At 34.5% G+C, this 23,911-nt stretch overlaps 1 protein-coding gene across 1 annotated transcript; it reads left to right on the top strand.

The window, feature by feature from the left end:
- Positions 1-4,104: 4,104 nt before the first annotated feature.
- LOC149786327 (PEST proteolytic signal-containing nuclear protein-like) lies at positions 4,105-21,989 on the top strand. The gene is made up of 5 exons (XM_089976741.1): positions 4,105-4,198; positions 11,637-11,884; positions 13,763-13,825; positions 17,118-17,173; positions 18,499-21,989. Exons 1-5 carry the CDS (start codon positions 4,183-4,185, stop codon positions 18,620-18,622), a joined length of 507 nt encoding a protein of 168 aa, XP_089832867.1. The 5' UTR covers positions 4,105-4,182; the 3' UTR covers positions 18,623-21,989.
- Positions 21,990-23,911: the final 1,922 nt, after the last annotated feature.

Below are 23,911 nucleotides of genomic sequence, written 5' to 3'. Positions count from 1 at the left end.
CTAATAGCAATTAATATTTGTCCACCTTCTGTGGTAAGATCTTCGCGCGTACTGATCACACAATCCAAGTTTTAACACCTTACTGTGGCATCGGTGATGTTTCATTGGTTCGTAGAGAAATGTCCATCGTGAGTAAATTGTACCAACTGCTTGCAGCGTACTGCATGCATTACCACCATCGACATAGCCAGGAATTCTCTCGTTTTGTAATTTGTCCCATTTCAGTGCCTACATAAAAGAAAAGAAAATTAATCACACATTTAACTTTGCCAACCAAACAATGGAATATTTAAAACCTAACCCTTCTGCAAACCTTCTAATATATCATTCCTCAAAGTTGTCCTGCATAGGTGAATCAGTCCACTTAACATTTAAAAACTAATAATTCCTTGTTGAAAATTGTAGTATGTAACCAAGTTGGTGTTATTAAAATCGAGATTTCCGATGTAGCTGAGATATTACGAATACCAATACGGGTTCTGTTTGCTGACCTTTCAATTCACTGATCAAATTACAGCTTTCACATTTATGAATGTTGTAAACCTAATTGAGGAGATATCGTTTCTAATGATAACGCTAGCCACTCGAAGTGCAACGCATGTTTTGATAGTTTATTAAAAATAAGTGACCAGACAAATCCAAAGGTCTTCAGAACATGATTCGTGTTGGTGCCTGCAAGATCTAATTATTATAAATAGATCTCAATTTTCATCCGATTGTAACCAAGTTAAATTAACCATTGCACAAGAAAGCCGAGATGTTTTTGACGATCATGTGGGGAAAATGTCCACTGGTAAACCATTGCTCTTCAGTGTGATGCGTGCAAACTATGGTACCAAGTTAACTGTCAGGATGCCTCGGTGGTGTTAGCAGCTTCATGTGCAATATCATGGATCCTGGCCAGTTATCCTAAAACAGCCTAAAATGTGACCTGTAAAATGTATAGACGTTTGTTCAATCAATCATTTTCGTGTGAGCAATCACTTAATTCATTTTCTGTACTCGATAACCTAGGCTGCATGCAAAAGTCCCCATGCCACATCTTCCCCAATTCATAATCAACATCGCAAACACAAGAGTCTGATTCTTATATATATATATATATATATATATATATATATATATATATATATATATATATATATATATATACTGTTTCAGAACCTTGTAGTGAATCAGATTATGTTTATTTGATGCTTATGCTGAGACTATATAATTATATAATGAGAATACACGCACCACGTATTCCATTCCATTCTTCAGTTACATTCAGTTCTGTAAGATTCGCTGAGAAGAAATATTGATTTATTTATATTTACTTATTGGATTTAGCATAGTAGAAAAAACTTTAATTTAAACAGTCAGATACTTACTGGATGATGGAAATTTATTCAAGGAATTGAATATTTAATTAATTATATTGAATTATGTGAAACCCTCAAGGATTTCAGTGATATTCTACGTTCAATGGATTATGTTGAAGTGAAAACATTTGGATTAGAACTGTAATAATTAACGGTAATATATAACCACTTTAGAACCTTTATTCGGAACAGTTTCAGATTAGTGGCAAATTGATAGTATAATTTAGAATATTATAGGAATTCATACACTATAGGTTATTCTTAATTTTGTAATTTTATTTGATTTTATATTTTATTTTAATAAGTTTATATTTTGGAAAATTGAATGATTGTTAGGTTTACCTTGTCTTGCTACTTAACGTTATGCTCCTAGACGTACCACGTGACCTTCAAAACACGACAAACAGACCCTTTTTAACACAGGATTTCCATTTGAACCCAGATGGCCACACTCTGCTAATAACGGCGGCATGATGAAGTGAACATAGTATATGAAACCATGGACGCTTATAGTTTTGGGAAACAGATTTTTGAATTTAAAAAATGTATGTAGAAGCATCATTCGAAAATGCTTGAGATTTTATACCTCTCAGTATTGGATGTCGTTTTATTATTTCAAACCATAATTTTCGATCGATAATTGCAGAATTTAGAAGACATAAAAAAATGCTGGTAAAATTATTTTAAAATATTTAAAGGCCAACCAAAACAAAAAACACAAATTTAATTAAATAATTTTATATTAAATCCCTCAAGTTCCAAATATAAAAAGAACACACACACACACACACACACACACACACACACACTGAAGTACATAGATTCTTTAAACTTGGTGAGGGATGCAGCCTGAAGAATTCTATTACACCTTCGTCACTATCGTCGCTAGCCAAGGTTTGGATATGTTAACCCTATCTACACCTTGGTGGATTGAGCAGATATTTCCGTGTGTCGGGCCTGTGAATCCACCACATCCAATCAAAATTAAGTTGCTCAGATTTGAACACTGTTCATACAAGGGGAACACACAACTTGAATGGACTCATAAATAAGCAACTTTCGACTGCCGGTCCTTGCTTATACAAATGCATTTCACTCAAATACACCTGTAGTGACTTCTCTCTGGTACGTAGTCATACTTTCGATGTTAAACTTACAAAGTATCCTTTTGAAGTCAACCTCCGCCGTTTTCGGCCGATGTACAATGCACTGCTGTTACACGCTATTGGTTAGCTGGCATTGCATATTAAGGGAGGCAACTCATGAAATAGATTAGATGTAACTAGGACAAAGCACAAAAATATCTGCTCGATCCGCCAAGGTGTAGATAGTCTTAATATATCGGAACATTGGCTTGCGAAGACGCCTCGTCGCAAAAGTACGACTCAATGTGGACAATATATATTATTGCTGAAATTTAAATTTTCTTTTTCTTTATATATAAGAAGAGATAATAATAATAATAATAATAATAATAATAATAATAATAATAATAATAATAATAATAATGAGGACTTTGTATAGCACCTAATCTTTAGAAGCTCTAAGCGCGTTACAACATTAGACAACACCTATAAGATAAAAAACATAATAATATTATTACAAAAACAAACAACATGAAATTAGAAAAATATTAAAAAATAAAAAACATGCTGAGAATATTTCAGGTAGGAAACATTATTAGATCTTTAAATTTGTTCTTGCAGTCGAAATAAGTGAGTTTTGAGAGCCCTCTTGAATGTGATCACTGTGTCTTTGTGTCTAAGTTCAGTGGGCAATTCATTCCACGTTGCCGGGCCCTGGTGTGCAAAAGAACGCTGTCCATATGACTTTGTTTTCAAAGTGGGAATAATGAGTATACGATTGTCAGAAGAGGAGCGTAAGTATCTTGCTGGTGTGTACACATGGGTGAGGTCAGATAGGTATGTTGGACTAGAGTCTGACAGTGAAATGTAGCACAGAGAACAAACCCATACCAGACCATGTTCAAAGATCGTATTTTGGTATGAAAAAGAAATTTATGTGCATATTTAATGCCGAATAGGGTGATTTATACATCGAAAATTACAATAAGGCACAGAGTTGTGATATTTACAAGAATTTATTTTCCCCATAAAATCGGGGGCAGAAAATGGCCGTTATTCAATATAGTCCTTTTGTGTTTGATTCTGGATCGAATGGATAGCCAGTGTAGGGTACAGAGCAGCGGGGAGGTGTGATAAATAAGTACATCTTCTGAATCTCCGATGTACGTAGATAATTGCTGAAACATTCTCTTTTGTCAACATAATAAAAGGATTGTGAACATTTTCTCAGATTTTGAATTAGTGAGTCTGGTTTAAAGCTACTTATAGCTCCCATATATGTTAGCACTGTGACGTCATGAAAGTTAATAATGAAAACCGTAATATGACTGAGCAGTAGATGGCTTAGTGAGGGTTCATATGCACAGTTCTTGTGACGACTGGAAGAAACGTGGAATTATATGCAGATTATCTTTATGTGGCTGTATCTAACTTTACTTTCATTCAAATATCACGAAATGTGCAAAGCGTATATAACCTGCATTGTTTTCATAAGTATGCTCCTTTTAGGATACAGTCCCTCCCATAATAATTTTTGTGCACGAAGGATTGCTGTAACCATAAAGACAATACAAGAAATGTGTAAGATAACATAAAAACAACTCGTTCTACAGATGGCTAGCTATTTTACCGACACACCGATTCGTGCGCCAATTGCAAATTCCAAATTACGCGATAGCGCCCTATGCTATTCGCAAACGATCTAATATTACAAGTTGTTGTATTCTGTCAACATGGCTGACGTTGTAGGTAAGTGACCCTAAAATTCGCAGTAATCAAAGCAGAAATAAAGTGTTCTGTTCCATATAATCTCCCCGTTTTAAAACCATTCTTGATACTTTCCACATTAGCGTACGTACTTGTTATTTTCAAGTCTTTTTCGCTTAAAATAATTGCTCTTTTTCCAGGCAATCCAGAGTTGTCGTGTCCCGTCTTTAACGATGATGAAGTTTATAAGTACTGCTCTGGGTATTTTGAATTTGTTTTTGTTTCAGTGAATAATCTGTTCATTATGCGAGTAATTAAGATCTCCGTATTACACATTTATAAAAATTTCTGACATAACTCTAATTTAGTCTAAGATAAATGTTATGGTATATTTGACCGTTGAAAGATGTCAAGCAGTTCCAAAATAGAATTTTAAAAAGGGTTACAAGCATTTTCTGGTACTTGTTCTTACACATGACAGATGGTCACTGATGGTAGATCGAAGGACACCGCTGGATCCATCCTGAACTCAAATATTTGTGCGAAATGACTTCCCTTGCCAGCTAGAATAGTGCAAAGTTGGCGAAAATATGGAACAATCGGAGTAGAAACTTCTGCATATCTCCCACTCTTCCTGTACCCATTTTCTTCATATTTTTATGTCAGATGATTGAAATACCGCTGAAATATTATTAAAATACTTTAAAAATTGTAACAGCCATTTTTAATTGTTTAAAAAAGTTTTGTTATTTTGTTTCATTACAGGTTTTTGTATTGCGCATTTGCGTGTGCTTCGAAAATAGGTTACAGTGAAAAAAAATAGACGGTCTAACTAAAAACCCAAGACATCCCAAGACTACCCCAGTATTGTCTCAAAACACTCCTACCTACCCATAATACATGTATACAATTAAATAGTATAAGATAAAAAAAGTGATCATTATAATTCTGCATTGTGTATTTATCAGATAACATCACTATAATTTTTCCCTTGTTGCAAATTGCCAACGGAAATACTCCAAGACTACCTGAATACACCACCAGAGAATACCCCTAAACTAAAGAAGAAAAAACAAACAAATTTTTCCAAATTTTCTCGTGGAATCAAAACATAGGCAAAATTCAAAAGTCATAGAATCAAAAGATGGGAAATTTTCAGTTGTTAATAAGGCAAAAGGAACTGCATGCAAATAAAGATGTCAGAATTTTAGGAAAAGTCAACTGGGTACCGTTGATCCTACTGATTGCCTACCCAGATACTTGATCAAATGAAAATTATATTAAATGTGAACCTGAGCTACTTTGTTGTAAGTTCATACTTGCCAACCAACCTCCAAAGGTATAAGTGTAATTATTACTAATATAAGTGCCAAAAAAAAGCCACAATCTGAGCATAAGAAGAGTAATCTACATATTATATGCCATAATTACAGAAAACCATATTAAAAACATACATTTATTTTTGCTACTTACCTGTATCAATGCAGTTAGATAAAATTGTTGACATGGATCAGCTAAATCCATGTTTATTAGTATAAGAATACAGACACAAAACAAAATGATAAATTATTTATACACGACATTCACTTTAACTATTCTACATCACATGTTAAACTTTTGCTGAAAGGCTGTAAAGTCAAGTTCACAAATTCCTCGTTTAAAATTTTTAAAGCTCTATTGATTTGTCTTGGTTCTTATGCAACGTGTTCTTCAGTTTAATAAAATCCCTTTCCTCTAACATTTTTTAGTCATGTAATACCCTCGACTCACACTGATGAAGCCTCTTTCACTTAACATTGGCGTGATGTTTTTTCAATATAGACTGGTTTGCTGCTTAAGTGTGTATCAAAGTTTAATCTGTGACACGTGTTTCCAAATTCAATAAACCCATCTGTTTTCTTGGAGACATTCATGGACAGTTACTATAAATAGGAAATATGGAAACAGTTTGATGTTCGTAGCCAAATGGTTGCACACATTAAAAATGTAAGATCAGTAGATGGAGGTCTGCAATGTATAAATGTCACATGACATGAGCCTCAAACTGTACTCATTATTCTGTCTCGTTTCTCCTGATGTTGCCAGGTAAGATTTTTTTTTTTTACATGAAGAAAATGGGTACCCTATAGCTAATTATATTACCTGGGTAATTATGAACAGGTGGGTATGAGTGCCTGGGTACCTTTTGACACCTTTACACACAAACCAGGACAGCAACAGCATCCCATGAACAAAAAGGACAATAAAGCACTGACTGTGTTTATTGAGACTTCATCATAAATGATATCAGAAGGGAAAGAAACAATGATATTTTGTTGTTGTTGTGTAATCATAACTTTGATAATATAATTTGCATAATAGAGCAATAGAACTGAGAATAGTCTCAGTTTCCTCTGATGCTTCCATTTTTGACATTTGGACATTCGAAATGCCCAAATAAAGAAAGAATAGGGTGGGAAGCATCAGAGGAAACTTGGACAAGATGGAGGATGATATTCAATAGATCTTTAACAAAACAAATCTGGGATATTATCCCTTCATTGTAATAGGTTTTTAAATTAAAGTTCAAAACTGTACATGTGTGAAATATTTTAAACACAAGAAAAATGTAGCCAACATATTGTCATAGTTATATAACTATAATTCAGTTGCAAATAATATATTTTTACATTGAAAATATTATCCTATGGAAAAGAAATTTATGAGATGCCCCTTTTAATGTTTTAGTAATAAGTAATTAGTAGAAAATTTCAGGTTTGACAACTTGTATTGGGCCAGCATTCTGTGTTTTTCATTTAAGAAATCTAATTATTTTGTGTTTAAGGTGGTCAGCTGGCCAAATCTGACTTGTGACCTGGTTTTACGCTTTAGCTCACAGCATAGGCATATTGTATATGATGCTTTAGTAGCACCTGTCCCTTAGTTATTTGAATAACAAACAATAATAAGTGATCAGACTTTGAAAAGACTGTACTAAATTAAAATTGATGAAAATACTTTAAAAATGGCTCAAGAGTCTGTGTGTTAAAAATGTTATAGGTGGTGCTAGCAATTGTCAAAATCACCAAGGAAGCAACTGAAAAGTTAATGTGTCATGGTGGGAGAGTTAATCCCCTGCACAGTTATTTGGTGATCAAGCTCCCACACAGGAGAGGTATATACCTACAAGTCATCGCATTGACTTGGCAAGCATGTCTTCTGGTTCTCTACTTCAGGGGGGAATGGTTGACATTACTGATCAACATTTGAACAGGGGGGACTGGTTGACATAACTGATCAACATTTGAACAGAGGGGACTAGTTGACATTACTGATCAACATTTGAACAGGGGGGACTGGTTGACATAACTGATCAACATTTGAACAGAGGGGACTGGTTGACAGAACTGATCGACATTTGAACAGAGGGGACTGGTTGACAAAAACTGATCACCATTTGAACAGGGGGGACTGGTTGACATAACTGATTAACATTTGAACAGCTACTGCATGAAGACCACTCACAGAAAGAATGAGATGTTTGAGTGATCTTCAGTCAGATACCATTTGAAAAAAACAATTGTTTTTATGTCCATTATATATTTGAAAAATAATTTTAAAAATTTACTTGAAAAGAGACTTGTGTATTTAATTCATATGTGTTCAGACAAAGTTGATCAGAGTTGATGCAATATACTTCTTTTTGCAGTTATTGATGATGTAAAAAATTTATAAGCTTTCCCACAATTTGAACAATGTGGCACAAGAAGTTTACATCATGATCTGCAGAAAGAATATAACTGACACTTCTTAGAATGTTATGTTTTTACTTTATTAAAAAAAAACAGAACAAACTTGTACACTGACTTGATCAGAGGCCCTTTCTGCTTGTCTTGAATACCATACATTTACCCTATTCTCAAGGAAACGTAGATGTGAGATAATGACAGTTCCAAATGAAAACCACTAGTATTTAAATAAAAGAAAAGAACAGAAAACACTTGAGTATAAACTGAAATGCAAACTGTGTCCTTAGTCATAAATTAGTAATACCTTCATGACTGTGTACATGTGGATGAACGTACACAACTTTGAGCCAGATCCATTATGATGCAGAAGGGTCTACTGCATGTCTACATTAAAGGACCAAGTATTTAATGCACAGGGATATGTGTGTATGCATTTTTATTCTGACCAGAATGTGATTTGTTTTAATCTATCATTTCAAGATAACTTCAAATTTGCACAAGTAAAATGAAAAATAGAATAAGTTATTTTTCCCCAACAAATCAGAGCAAGACAGTAAATTTCAAGCTTTTCAAAAAGAATCCTATTCTGTCCCCACCTACCTCTTTTAGAATATTGAATGGTTTGTCCCTAAGAGAAACTTTATTTAGCAGATGGGAGAATTTTTATGATTCCAAAATAAATCCTTTTCTCCCTCTCTATGATAGTGAATTTGCAATGAAAGATTTTTAGATTTATTTTGCATGTAAATGATCTGATATTACAAGTTCTTGTTTTCCATGGTGTTGGTACAGCTAAACAAAAGAAAAAAACAAGCTTTTATGAGCATTTTCTATTTAGCTGAAATGATTCATTGAGGTATCAGTATTTTTGCTACCGGTATATTGATAAAAGAGATGAGGAATCAATAGAAAATAATACAGGTACCTGTTACACATTACTTTAATCTTAAGCAATCATGAATAATTATTACTTGTGTTTTTTTCTTCTTTAAATTGAGAATTCATTAAAGATGTTATGGGCAGGCATTTTTCTGTTGTCAAAAAAAGAACTATTGGCAACACCATCTTCACTTCTGCAAATTAGCATAAAGTGATTAACTTGCAAGGTGCCCCCCTCCCCCCTGCTGAATTGGTGTTATTTTTGGTATTCAGTCAGCTTTTTTGGCCACTGATATAAAATATCAACATAAATGAGATATTCCAAATCGTTCCAAATGCAAAATTTAAGTACTTTTACAGGTCATTTAATAGACACTTTAATACAAAGTTTCTCTGTTGCTTATTGGGTCTACTTGAGTTGAATTTAAAGGCTTACTTTTTGAGTGTGTCATGCAGTGAAATATTTTGCAATCAGTTCAGACTGGTGGTTATTGTTTGTCTAGGGTAAACAATACCAATCAGAACTGAATGTAGCTAATTCACTGTGTGACACCAAAAGTAGAGGCATCCAGACTCAATCCAAGTTGTGACAGAACAACAGAGAAACTTCTCATCAATGATATGTAAAGTACTTGAATTGAGGAACAAGTCTCCTTCACATTAATACATGTCATTTATGATGGAATAGCCCAGTATAACCTTTACATTAATAGATTTCATCAATAATGGAATAGCCCAATGTCTCCTTTACATAAATACCTGTCATCAGTGATGGAATAGCCTAATTACATGTCATCAGTGACGGAATAGCTCAGTGGGGAAAACAAAACACTAGCATAGAATCAACAAGAAGATTGCAGAATTTGAACCATGCACATTAGTTGCCTTTTGTTCATTTGTAGAAGAACAGTGGGCATTATCGGTATTTTTCCTTTGTCACTGACATATTCGATTGCCTGTGATCATGGCAGTTTTCCATCTGTAGGAAGTACAGTGTTAGGGATTTGGTTGTTAGCCATCTTTGTTCCCATTCCTGGATCTAGATAAGATTTTCCTTGCATGAAGATATCGCTGTAATGCCATCCAAATTTAAGTGAACTTGTGATATTGTTAAGAATGCATTTTTAAAGCATTCATTCAGTGCAAAACAATGGGTGTAGTAATCAAGATGATCAACTGGAGCAATCTGAAATGACTGGTATTCCATTTGTAATTTATTATGGCATCTTGTCAAGGATTAGAATGGCATATGAACAGATAATCAGTCTAGGTATGCTGTATCTGCATACTGGAAATATGACCAATATGTGGACATATATGAAATGGCACCACCCTATTACTGATGTTCCTTCTAAAGACTAGACCTCCAGGCTGAGATGCATATCATTATTGTATCATATCGTAGATTGTGTATCATGACACCAAGTGATATGTGTATTGTTTCTCCCATAATTTTCTACCAACAATAAATCGGGAATTAATAAGAAACTTAAAAGATAACATTTTTCAACAGCTCAGTAAACCTTCTATAAACCTTTGACACAGTTTTTGATACTTAGTCTCCAGAAATGAGGACACCTGAGAGAAAAACTTGGGTTCAAAGTGAAAGAATTTTATATGTGTCAGTAATTATTATATCAAGGAAAGTGAGGCAGTAGTAAATCTTATTAACAGTAATTATTACCATCTTCTAGTTTCATCCTTTATCTACTTTACTTTTGAATCTAAGAATTCATATGTGTCTGCCAACTAAGTTTGTTTATTATGACCTTTTTGGGATGACAGGATTCGGGATTTACAGTGACTGAAGGTACAGAGCTAGTTATTGAAAGGCCACAGGATACACAGTCTTCATACACTGGGTGGTTTGAGACAACCATTGGAAGATTTTAGGTGCACTGGAAGTGCTTACAGAGAGCTCAGTGGAGTGCATGCATGCATGTGTACATGTATGCATACTTACATGGATTGGGTTGTTTTGATTTTTTTTTAAAAATGTAAATGTAACAGCTTGAGTCAGATTGCTACAGCGTCTGCAGTGTGGCAGTTTATAGCGATGTCTTGCATTGGGCATCATGCCGCAGACATGTGACATGATGTCCCACCCAGTCACATCATCCTGACACCAGGCCGACCAGTCCTAACACTAAACTCAAAATGATGAGTGCAAAGCTAGTGACTGCATTCAAGGCCGACGCTCTAACCATTTACGCCACAAGAGCGTTCCATACATATGTACACTACATACATACATACATACATACATGTATGCATGCATCCATCTGTACATACCTATCTACCTACCTTTGCAGCAGGGGATCTCACTGTTGGGGTCTTTGTTGATTGTTTTTCATCAATCTTAGAAAACTTGTATTGAGTACTATAGTAACTCCTCTCCAGAAAGACACGCTTTTTGTCCGAGAGTGACTGCAGTAGTTGCTGTATTGAAACTCTTAACAGCACAATTGATACTCATAGATGACTCTCCGCAGTATATTTTAACTTTTAGAGGAAAATATTGAATGTGGGGAGTATTTTGTCTCACCAGTCAAAATTCTCCACAGAATTAAGATCAAGTGATGTTGGTCCAGTAACTGGTTGACAGCAGCAAAAAGGGTTTGGTGTTGATTATGACATTGTGCTAGATGTCCGTAATCTCGCATTGCTAAATTTCATCTGGTAACCTGATGTACCAAGTGTGAGATATGCAGGAAGCTAAATTTAACATAGGCAGACATTGTCTGAAAATAGGCCTCCGCTAATCCAACATTTTTCTTTGTTCTTTTTATTTTACTTCAGTACAGAGGCTGTTCAATTGGTATAACCCAATCTTGAAAAGTGTTTCAAATTTGCCAGTCTTTCAAATTCATCAGGAACCCAAGAGCCAGATCCATTGAGAGGAGAACCAAATGACAAAAGCCCACAGAAAAGAAAAGCTGATGAGTTGGAGGTAGAGGCACCAGCAGAAAAGAAACCCACTTCCATCAAGATTAGCCTTGGGAAAAAAGATGGCATTGAGACAAAAGAGACGAAAATGAAACCAATGGACATTAGTCAAGGTGTCAAAAAGAAATCCATTACGGTAGCTCCAATCAAACTGTCACTTTCTGGCCAAAGTAAGGTAAGAATCTTGTTTTGAATTTACAGACTTAATAGATGGATTTTTAAAAAAAAAATAGTCTGTTAGTCCTGAATGGAGATTTTAATAAAAATGCACAAATCCAGACCCCTCCTTCACATTCCTCAGTATACAGTATAAAGTAAGATCATGGGCAATGTTGACAATGTTTTACTTGCCATGGCAATATTAAAATAATGTTTTACTTGCCTGGGCAACAAGAACATGATGTTTTACTTGCCAGGGCAATATTAACATAATGTTTTGCTTTCCTGGGCAACAAGAACATGATGTTTTACTTGCCAGGGCAATATTAACATAATGTTTTGCTTGCCAGGGCAACAAGAACATGATGCTTTACTTGCCTCACAGATTTTTTCATGTACTCGTCAGTTACCAGACAAATGATTTTTCAAGTTAGTGACACGTGTAAGGATTGAATGTAGTGTCATTTTTCCTGATAACCTCAAAACGGTAAAGATAGGAAAAAGGCCTCGGATCTTTATGAAGTCCATTATGGTGTAGAATTCAGGCAGGTGTGTGCATAGCTACCACTCTGGCTGGTATTAAGAAAAACACTTTAGCATAAAAATTTTCAGAATGTTTATATGATCTATGTTGACAAAAAGCTTAATAAGAAAATTGCTGGACTTTACAAATCTATGCTGAATCTTTAAACACTTTGTTTTCTTTGAAGAAATGATTTTGATTTTTTTGTATGACTAATATTACATGAATAATTTTATTGTTTATATTAATTTGTACTACAAGATTTATGCACGTTTCTGTATTTTGAACTTATGCAATGCTTATTCTTCTGAATAATTTAAAATAATCATTTGTTGATTATACGCTGATCATAAGGCAGAGCTATTATGTTATGATGTCTGCCCATCTGTCAGTTTGTTACTAATTTAATTTCTGCATAAAAACTTGCATTGTCCACCATCCACTGTTGCCTAATTTTTATGATTGCACTTGGGGCATTGGAGAATCCTGTCAATTTTTAGGTCAGAAGGTAAAAGTCAGGGTCACTGACTGAAAAAAGAAAATGGTTTCTATACAATAACTCTAGTTTTGAACAATCTACATTGACCAAATTTTTTTAGATGGAATGCAGTTGGCGTAAGGAAAAAAGCTGTAACTTTTTGGGTCAGAAAGTTAAAAGTCATGGTCACTCTGATGGAAAGAAGAAAAATGGTTTCCAGATTAAAACTTTAGTTCTAGATCACATACCTGGACCAAAGTTTGTGGATGGCTTCCACTTGTGGTAAGAAAGAAACCTGTTGATTTTAAGGTCAAAAGATCAATGTCACTGACTGAAAGAACAGAAACAATAACAAATGTTCTGCAGTTCAGACCTGGACCAAACATTGTTGATGACTAGTACTTGGAGTAAGGAAGAACATATTGATTTGTCAGTCAAAGGTGAAGGTCACTGTGACTAAAAGGAAAACGAGTGTGCAAACAAACATTTTATTTCTCTCTCATGTTCGTTCACCAGAGTTAGTGGATGACCTACATGCAAGGTAAGAAAGAAGCTTATTGATTTTGGGATGAAAATGTAATGGTCAAGGTCACAATGACTGAAGGAAGAAAAATGGTTTTTGATAATGACTAGTTCTATAGAAGGCTTGTAGTTAAGGTATGGAAGAGGTTTGTTGATTTTTGGATTGAGAGGTCAAAGATCAGGGTCAAGAACAATGGGTTTTGCATAACCTTGACCTGGCTAGCTTGCATTTAGCACAATCAAGAAATGTATAGATTCTGGGGGCTGAAGTCTAATGATCATAGTAATATTAGATATGCTAAGTTTGTCTGTTAAAGACAGGGAGGGCATGTAATGTACTGTTCATGGTACTTGTATTGTTTTTATTGAAGGAATCACCAAGTGTTTTGCCCAAGACTGCAACAGTGGCTTCAGTTTTCAATGAGGACAGTGAGGTAATTAAGCTCTAAGTTTTATGTGTCTTTCAGCAGAAACGTTTTTATTGTTTTTTGAACAGAATTCCTTTATTAGCACACTATGTATTCTCTGTGCTTTGAACCTTTTGAACTGAGCATTGATTCATTTGTGGAAAGTAATCTTTGTTTTTCAGTCTGTGGGACATTGCAGGTCATTTAGAACATTTACTGGCCATTCATATTTGATTTTCGTTAGCTTGTAATATTTTAAGCAAGGCCACAAGGAATATTTGCCTCAGTTTGTCACCTTGACTACAAAATGTTAAGTGTCAGAACAGCTGGCAGGTGCTGATTTTGAACAGTTACCAGAGGTGAACAAGATTTCTCTGTCAAATACATTACATGATCGCATTACATTAGGATAACTTTCTTTGCCGCTTCTGAATCCAACCCTCCTGGAAAGATTGATGAATGTCTTTCTGGCATATATAGATCAAGGGAATGATCTCACCTTTCTACCCGCTAGGTGACAACTGTTATACCCTGTTTAAACCAGATTTTACTATGCTTGCCATTCTGTAAGATGTCCTCCAGACAATCTAGTAAAATTCTATAACTTTTATAACTTAAATCAAATTATTAATATTTCTTTTTCAGAAGCAGAGTAAATGAAAATGTTTTTTATAAGGTGCATACAATGTTCTTGTGAATTCCAATGAATTTATTCATTTTCTTTGTAGTTATCATGCTGTTTGTTATTGTCATGTGATTTTGATTGGTACCATTCAATTTCACCACAGAAATGTTCAGGCACTGTACTTAATCAGCTATTATACGTCTAAGTCATTTAGATAATGTGGCATGCTTCACATGCTTCAGTGCATCATAACATAAACCTCATGTCTGTCTCGTTGATTAGTCTTATGGGGGATTTGAAATACCCTCACCACCTCTCATGCAGATGCAGAAACAGCACTAGAATATACTGTATCCATGAATACAGTAGAATGTTGACTAATCTGGGGGCAATATCGATATTTCTTCTGTACTCCACATGAAGACATAGAGTTGCACCACAACATACAGTATCCATAAATACAATTGAATCATTGACTAGTCTCATGGGTGATGTAGATATGTCCTCTCCACCCCACATGAAGACACAGAATAGCACCACAGCTTACCGTATCTGTGAAAAGAGTTGTCATTGATTAGTCTCAAGGATGATGTCCTCTCCAACCCTTTATGATAATGCGAAATAATACCAGAATATAGTGAATCAGTGAATGCTATGGAATTGTTGTTTAATCCTATGGTTGATGCTGAAATGCCCTCTCCACCTCCAGTGCAGATGCAGATACATTACCAGAACATTATGTATCCATGTATAAACTAGAAAGCACAGGCCTTAGAATCGCATATGATCAGTTGGATTTGAAAGGTTTTGTTGTCAATATGTTGACAAGTAGAAATGGCAAGTATATAGTGTAATCCCAGAATATAAGCAATTTCCGTGAGCCTGGTCACATTTTGGGACATTAAATTCAGCTGACTTGCATGATCAGTCTGGCTATTTTAGTTTCCATTTGCATTACATTGTCACATTAAGGAGAAATGGGTGTCACCAGTTATTATGTATTTTTGAGAGAGTGATGTATGTAAGGTGAAGTTGTTTGCTTTTAAAACATGCACAGTGGAGAGAATGTTGGCATACCTCTATGTTACTTTGATGTAATGTGGCCGACATTTCTTTGAATATTGTACTTATGTAAATTTTGCATGCTCTAAGCACACTGCAAACTAAAATGACTTCTCCCTTGTGCTAAGAAAAGCAGCCTAAATTAGTCTAAAGTACACTATCCTTAGCAGCTATTAAAATAGGGAAAACAAATTTTGTCAGACTAGACAATACTAGCTTCTGAAAGTACAATGAATCAATTACCAAATATATAACATGTAAAAAAATGTTATTGGCTATTTTTTTATACAATTGCCTCTGAAGTTCAGGAAGTGAAAATGACAAAGTGGAGCTAGCAGTTTTTTGAAAGGTGCACATCAGGAGTAAGGCCAAGCTGTATACTCTATAACCCATATTTCACCCATCGATCATGCACCAAAATAAATGGAATTAAAGGTTCTTTGAACAGTACCTAAAATATGCAAGGTCATTTTTAAATAGCCAGTATAACCAGTGAGGAAAGGTGGAGAAATTCTTTTTCTTTAAACTTCTAACCCTATGCAAAATAAGGTACAGTAGAGCATCACCAAAACTGAATCTTGTTGGCTTAGTGGTAACTGCACAGACAGTGACCACTCATCATTCATGAAAGAACAATCTTTGACCCAGGTTTGAATTTGCCACTTTCGCTGGATTTGCCTGGAAAACTTTACGTGGTGAGACCATTGTCAAGTGCAGAGTTCCATGGTGATTTCCGACATACCTGTATAAACAATTTGTTTCTTTTTGTGCTAAACTAACATTAGGAGAAGTTCTTCCTTTTAGTTTAGTAATCATCCTCTTCAGGGACGGCTGGATTTGGAGGTAGCAAAGAAAATTATCCCAATGTAACATGATCAGTATGTATTATTGGAGAAATATTAATTGTGACAAAATTTGCATTCTGTCAATCGCGTTTCAAGCTAAAGTCTTAATGCTTTACTTGAAATGTTTTATGAATTCCTGGCTGTATATTTTTGGTTTTCTTTATACTGGACCCCATTTTTATTGCGAAATAATGCCATAAACTATTGGACTTTAATGCTTTGCGAAGTCTGACTGAAGGCAATTTGACATAGCAATCACTTTGGCATCTTTGTGTGTCGATCTCTTTATCCATTAATTTCAAATTCTTGTAAGTATTAGAGCACAAAAATTATTAAATACAGTCAAGAAATTTTAGACAATTTTTATGGTCATATGTAGGTGACCTGAAAAGATTTTCAAGCCATTACAACAGTTTGTCAATCTTTTATTTAATTTTGGACCTGCACTTTTTTCCTTTTGTTTTTGCATATAACCTTCTTAGCACAGTTGAGCAAAATACACTTAATGTAGACAAATGAAATTTGATATGCATAATTTTATTCAGGTGGCCTGATTAGATTTTCAGGCCATTACAGAAATTTACATAGTTTTTAAGTTTTTGGACTTAAACTACTTGAGGCAGGCAAATTAAACATGGTTTACATCTTTGTTGTTTGATAACCTGATTAGATATGGGTAACATTTTTCCACATATTTAAATTTATTTTTACCTCTATATTTTTTGGTTTAGAATGTGGCCATCAGGTTTTGCAAGAACACGTCTAAATGTATTTCAGTATTTTTCAGAGTGAAGAAGAAGAGATGCCCCCAGAGGCCAAGATGAGGATGAGAAATATAGGCAGGTGAGTGACTTCAGTGTATGACATACACATCTAATCTTGATACATTGATAGTATGGCATTCTGTCAAGATGCTCAGTTTGTACATTGGAATATGTCAAGACTTGAACCTCATTAAATCCCCTTGACATGTAGAGAGATTTCTGATCCCAATTTCCCTTTGATAAATTTTGTGGAGTAAGCCAAACATCTCCCAAAATCTACACTTTAGCTAAAACCTGAGGGCCTTTGGTCTTTATAGGTTTTAGTGCAATTCTGTAGGACTTACTTTATACCTAGACTCCGGCATATTATCCTCCTAGCCACAAAGTTGGTGGGGATGTAGCATGTTGCTCCATCATTCATTTTTGTGTTCATTTGGTTTGTTTTGTTATGTATTCATTATACCTTCCAGTGCCATGGACCATATTTCCCATACGCTTATGAAAATTTGTATCTGGATGCATCTCGGGGATAAACTTAACCATACTGAAAGCAAACATTGTGACCAAATTTTCTTGCATGAGTGTCATTTGATACATTGTAACTTAAACTCAGTTTTTCACACAAATTAAACTATTTCAACTCGGTGCTGCTTAAACTCTGAAAGTTGATGCATCCAATTCAGTACAGTATTTTAGTAGTTTTGTCTTCCTCCATGTGGTGGCTGATTCATTAGTTTAGACTCATAACCACTGTACTTGTAAAAACAATATACTGCTCAAAGAATTTAACTAAATATAACAGGATGTTAACTTCAGTGGCTTACAAATTTATATAAACGGTGCCAATCCACTGACAATAATGCTTATTATTTCTGAAAATGGAAACAAATTTACACATCTTAAAAAATGAATATAATTTTATCAACTTTGACAGATAGTTTCCTGGCACAGAAGCCTTCACTTTTGGAAAAATGATGATATGCAGTCTAATATGGGTGATGATACAAAACAATGAAGAAATCTTGAAACAATTATATTTATCAAATATGCAATCAACAGCATTGGAAAAAATTTCTGCACAAAACATCCTACTGATCTATATTTCTTGGCCAACTGCTCTTGCTTTTGGCTGAAAGGCAGATGACAGCTAGGTGGCTGAGGCTCACTTAGATCTCTTGTCAAACAATTTAGACTTTGACTTTTGGCTGAAAGGCAGATGACAGCTAGTTGGCTGAGGCCACTTGGATCTCTTGTCTAACAATTTAGACTTGGACTTTTTTTGAGCATTATTAAACAAAAGCCTAATAATTTCTGATAACCAGGTTTAAATTTATACACTGATAACCATGTCATGAAGTTTGCAGATAATCCAGTTATTCCAGAATTTCTTTTTTCATTTTCCAGAGACACACCAACTGCAGCAGGTCCAAATTCCTTTGGGAAAGGAAAACTTGGTTTTTGTGATCGGCAGAAGATAATAGAACGTCAGCTTATGCAACAGATCCAGGACAAGCTTGAAGAGCACTGAAATCTTACTTGGGAAATAACCAAAGGACATCGTATGTGTGCTATATTGTATTGACCATTATTTCATTCTGCCAGTGCAGTTATCTCTCAACTCCAATGAACTAGAGATAGCAGTATTGAAGGAATAATAGGAAAGTAAGACTTGTTGGAAAGAGGTAGATTTAGGAAAATGTACCATACCCATGGTCAACTTTACAATCCCAATGTATAAATTGTACATATGGAGTGAAATATTACACTGACCAGTAAATGTACTGTACATGAGTAAAGTATTTAGTTTTCTTTGTTCATTAGTTTGAAAGGGCAGAGACAGTTTTACTTGCATTAAGCAGGCCATTTTTTTGACACAAGTGTATTGATCATATTTCACTCATGCTAGTGGAGATTTAGTGTGTAATGTTTTTCAGGGCACTGCGAAATCTCTTGTCTCTAGCTGTATTTCTCTCACCAGCTGTAACTTTCACTCATTTCCACTTCAAGAGAGGAGTCTGCATGCCATGACGTTTTGTGGATTAATACTATATTTGCTGCACTTGGTAATGGTGGGGGTGGGGGAGGGAGAAAACAATTAAGTCAACAACCCAATAGCACAATGTGGCTGAGGCTGAACTCCACCTATAATTCCTGGAGATTTCAAAGTGTAGTAGTTCCAGTGGAAAAGGGTCAGTACATTTTGTATGTACGGTATTGAACCAGAGTAGTCCTTTCTTGCTTTATCATTCTATTAGGTTCTACCCCTGATCCAATTTTCTATAAAATTACTAAAGAATAAAAACTAGAAGAACCCATGGTGCTTAATTATATTTAGAAAGACTCATTACTAGTAATGGAGTAAAAGGTCAATACACTATTTGTGCATTGTAAAAATGGATTCTAGTATGCAGAGAAAGGTGAATAGTGTGTGTATTGTTCGGCCTGTAGACTATCAGATGACATTCCTGTAACTGTACCTAATTTCTAGAAATAACAATATTTGCTTCTCATGTGTTTTGCAATATTGTTTAAAGACCCTGAAACATTTATTTACCTTTAAAACTGCATTTTGAATGTATTGAATTTCCATTGCATTTGCCTTCCAGTTAACCATCACATCATTGGCCATTTATCATCTTGTCAAGAGTTCTACATGTTTTGTTTTTGTTGATGTTCGAGAATGGTTTGGAAGTGCATTTGCAGACATTTCAAAAGTTTGCAAGAGATGCAGTTCAGTAAACATTATAATATTTCATGTTTCAGTAACCAATTTGTAGTTAGCAGAACACAAAAGATAGCTTTTAAAACTTAAATATTTTTTGCAAATGTTTTAAGTATTATTGATAAAGGAAAGTAATCTTATATTTTTAACTTGAGCTTTTCACATTTTGTATTAATAATAGTTTTACTTCAATAAAATATCGACTGATGATGTCGGTAAAAATTGCAGATGGTAGAATTTGATGGTAATTCAAGTATAGTTCAAAAAGGCTTTCAGCATTTAAAAATTCAGGTGGCACTTAAAAGTAAGCACAATTTCAAGCCGATACTTGGAAGCAAGCACAATTTCAAGCTGATGCTTAAAAGTAGGGCTAAATTTCAAGATAGCAAGGCAAAGCATTTGCTGATTTCTTAAAACTTGAGGAAGAGAGAATACACATTCAGATCATGTGTTGCTGTTCTGTTCAATCTGCAATAGCGTGAATGCTTATATCTTAATTTTCGTTGATAATTTTTATTTATACAAACATACACGATTAAAGATAACATTATCTGCAGTTTAATAAATTTATTAATCGTTTAAGTCTTCTTCAGCATTTGGCCAATACTATTTATAGTTGTTACTTTGGCATTTGGCCAATATGATTTCTAGGTGTTGCTGTGGCATTTGGGCAATACTATTTATAGTTGTTACTTCGGCATTTGGCCAATATCATTTCTAGTTGTTACTATGGCATTTGAGCAATACTGTTTATAGTTGTTGTTTCGGCATTTGGCCAATATCATTTCAAGTTGTTACTATGGCATTTGGGCAATACTATTTATAGTTGTTACTTTAGTTTGGCCAATATCATTTCTAGTTGTTATTCGACATTTGGCCAATACAAATTTCTATTTGTTACTTCAGCATTTGATAATGGGATATTTAACATTTGTTTTCAGTTCATTTTCTATTCAGTTATCATTCTGTTTCCAATTTAAATGGGTACATAAATGATTCAGGTTCAGTAAGGCTTCAGTTGCATCTGACTTTTATTTGAGAATGGAAATCATTGCTCTGTAACAGATAAAAAATCTTGCATTATTTCATACAGTAACGTGAAAAAAAAGGTCAATTGTCACCTGTCTGTGGTCGGTAGTTTCTTCCAGGGTCTTGAGTTTCTTGCATCTTAATAACCTTCTTAAACAACGATCTGGTCTGCAGTTCACTACAGTTGCTTTATTCTGGACTTGAACTGATGTCTTGAAAAAGATTGGTTGAAATATATGCCTGACTTAATATCGACCAATCTTATGTCACAAGTAAAATCCGTGATGGTCAGATCGGGGCCTGAACTGGCAATAGTATGTTATGTAAGTTAAAATTGCTTCTACAGTGTGATCATGGTAATATTTTTAGGTTTTAAGAAGGCATTTGTCTGTAATTTCCATGCATAACAAGTAGTTCAAAAAGGCCTGTATGTGTAGTTCATGTTACAGCACAAGTGAATAAAATAAGAACGCAGTTCTTTATTTATTACTGACTCATTTTACGCTTTTCAAATATTTTTAGCTTCAAAGTATTAATGAAAATGCAAAGGAATTTGGGATTTATACAAAATTTGATTCACTGTCAAAAAATATCAATACATGAATGTCAGAGAAGACACCTAAGTTTTCCGATCTGGATACATGATACAGAAGTATGGATTTTTAAAAAGTGTTGTACATTATGATTGTTTCTCATGTACTTTTTTGCATATATATATATATATATATATATATATATATATATATATATATATATATATATATATATATATATATATATAATAAATTATGGTTTTACCACAAATTGGTTTTCTTAATAAATTCTTTAAAATTTCATACTAGCTAAAATTTGAGGATTTCAAACACTTGTATTGATTAACAAGAAAGTCAGTGTTGAGAAGAAAATTGTGAAACATGCCTGGATTTCATCATTTTGAATTGTTCTATTATGTAGATATGCATGAGATTTAGAACTACTGTTGCAGTTTAAGTCTTGCAGCTGGTATCAGTATGTCACAAGAGCTGTTTGAATTTCTAAAGTTAGTATAGGAATAAATTTGTAAAATCCTTTATAATTGAATGCATGTGTGTCAATTTTGTTTGTTAAACAAATTTACAATTAAAGAAAATGTATACTTGAAAAACTGCTTAAGTTGTGTCCCATCTGCATAAAGCCTAATGTGATAGGCATCCTTTCTTAAGTAGCAAGAGCAGTGGCATTTCATCGACATTAAAGTTCCCGCAAGTGAGAAACAGGGTGGATAATACATGTATCAATAGAGTCAAGACATTTGGTTCTACCAAATGCTTGTTTTATCACTGGCTTTTTCACTATCATATTTTATCTTCCTTTCCTGATGGAGTAAAGCAGGTATTATTCACTCCTCCCAACTGTCTTCTTCAGATATTTAAATAAAATATTGCACATGGTAATGAAATTGTAAAACCTGTTGTAAATGATTGGTCTATGTCTGATGAGACAGTTATTCCAAAGGATCTAGTAGTGGGCAAAATTAGTGATTTCCCCTTTCAAGAACATGCCTGGTTTGAAAGGGAACAAGCTGAATTTAATCTACATCCGTAAGTAATGAACAGATACAAGTCAGGTATTGTAAAATATGGCTGTTATGTAGTTGTATATTAAATTTTTGCTTCAGAAAATACTTCTGTTCCTTATCAAGAAATGAGAACATATTTTTCTTACCATTGCAACAGAGAAATTTAGCTGTTTTGCTAACCTTTTAAAAAATTCTCAGTCTTGTTGTCTCAGTCACCATGACTGAGACAACATGCTAGGAGCTACTTTTAACTCATTATCCCCTGACACCGCGTTTACATGGCAGGAGGTAGTAGCCTACTGACGAGCTCTGTAGCATCAAGGTCATGTATGATACACTAAAGTGGGTGGTATTATAGAACGTTAGACATGTAGCTCTACAATGATACTAAATAATCTGGACGTTTTAGTTACACTACAAAATACAGAGGGAAAAACCTAATTTTTTGGACCTTTTTATTCTCACCCAAAATTCGCCCATGGTCGGAACCCCATTTTGTGTCCAGATTTTAGACTTTTTGGTCTCAGCTCTAAGGCAGACTGGTCTGAACTGCACACAGACAGGTGAACCTTTGCAAAAAGTAGGATAAGGTGGGCATTTAGAATAAAGAGTGGTCTCAATACGAAAATGATGGGTCCATTAAACAAACAAAAAATATATAAAAAAAAGAACTCCAACTCTTGCCCTTCTACTCAAGCGCGAGCAAAATAACCAATGGAAAACGTTTCTAACACAAGCAGGCATTAGGCTAATGGAAAATCTCTTGGAAGTTGATGTATTAGGATGTAAAACAACAAAAACCTCCAGGGGTTAATGACTTAAAAAGAAAGAAACCCTTGTTTTCTGCTGTGCCTGATGGAGTTGTTATAAAATCAAACAACAATAACAGCAGATATATAGCCAGAAGAAATTCACTCATAAAGCAACTTAAGGTCTCTTCAACTTTGATTAAACGCCATTCAAAACATTTTGAGAGAGACTCACATGAGCACATGAAGTCAAGCTATTTGGTGTTATACTGGAAACTGGTTTGTTATACACAGCATAGCAAATTTTATCCTATCTGTAACTCTGTAATTTTTCAGGTCAGTGTCATTAAATATAGCTGAAAGTACTTCATTCGTTTTAAATACTTTGTGTGAAACGAATGATGTACTTTTAGCAGGATTTAATGATGCTGACCTGAAAATTTACTGAGCTACAGATAGGATAAAACTTGCAATGCTGTGTGGGACAAACTATAACAAAAAATACTGTTCCAGACACACAGGTTATACACATCACTGGCTACAAAAATCCAAATGATCGTGAGACTTGCTTTCTTCAGACTTTGTCAAACATCCCCGATCTGCCCCAGCTGAATCAAACCTAATACAATTGCAAATGAAAACTCCTGCACTTACCAATAAGAATAGTCCTCATGCTATTCCAAAAGATTTTCATGTAATAGCAATATGAACTTGCCATATTTCCAGGGCAGAAAATATAAATTTCCCAAAAAATCATGC

The sequence above is a fragment of the Sinohyriopsis cumingii genome, chromosome 12 (genome assembly GCF_028554795.1).
Source record: "Sinohyriopsis cumingii isolate HCF-2022 chromosome 12, ASM2855479v2, whole genome shotgun sequence".
NCBI lineage: Eukaryota > Metazoa > Mollusca > Bivalvia > Unionida > Unionidae > Sinohyriopsis > Sinohyriopsis cumingii.
The sequence above is the reverse complement of the archived record's forward strand: the minus strand, read 5'-3'. Positions and strand labels throughout refer to the sequence as shown.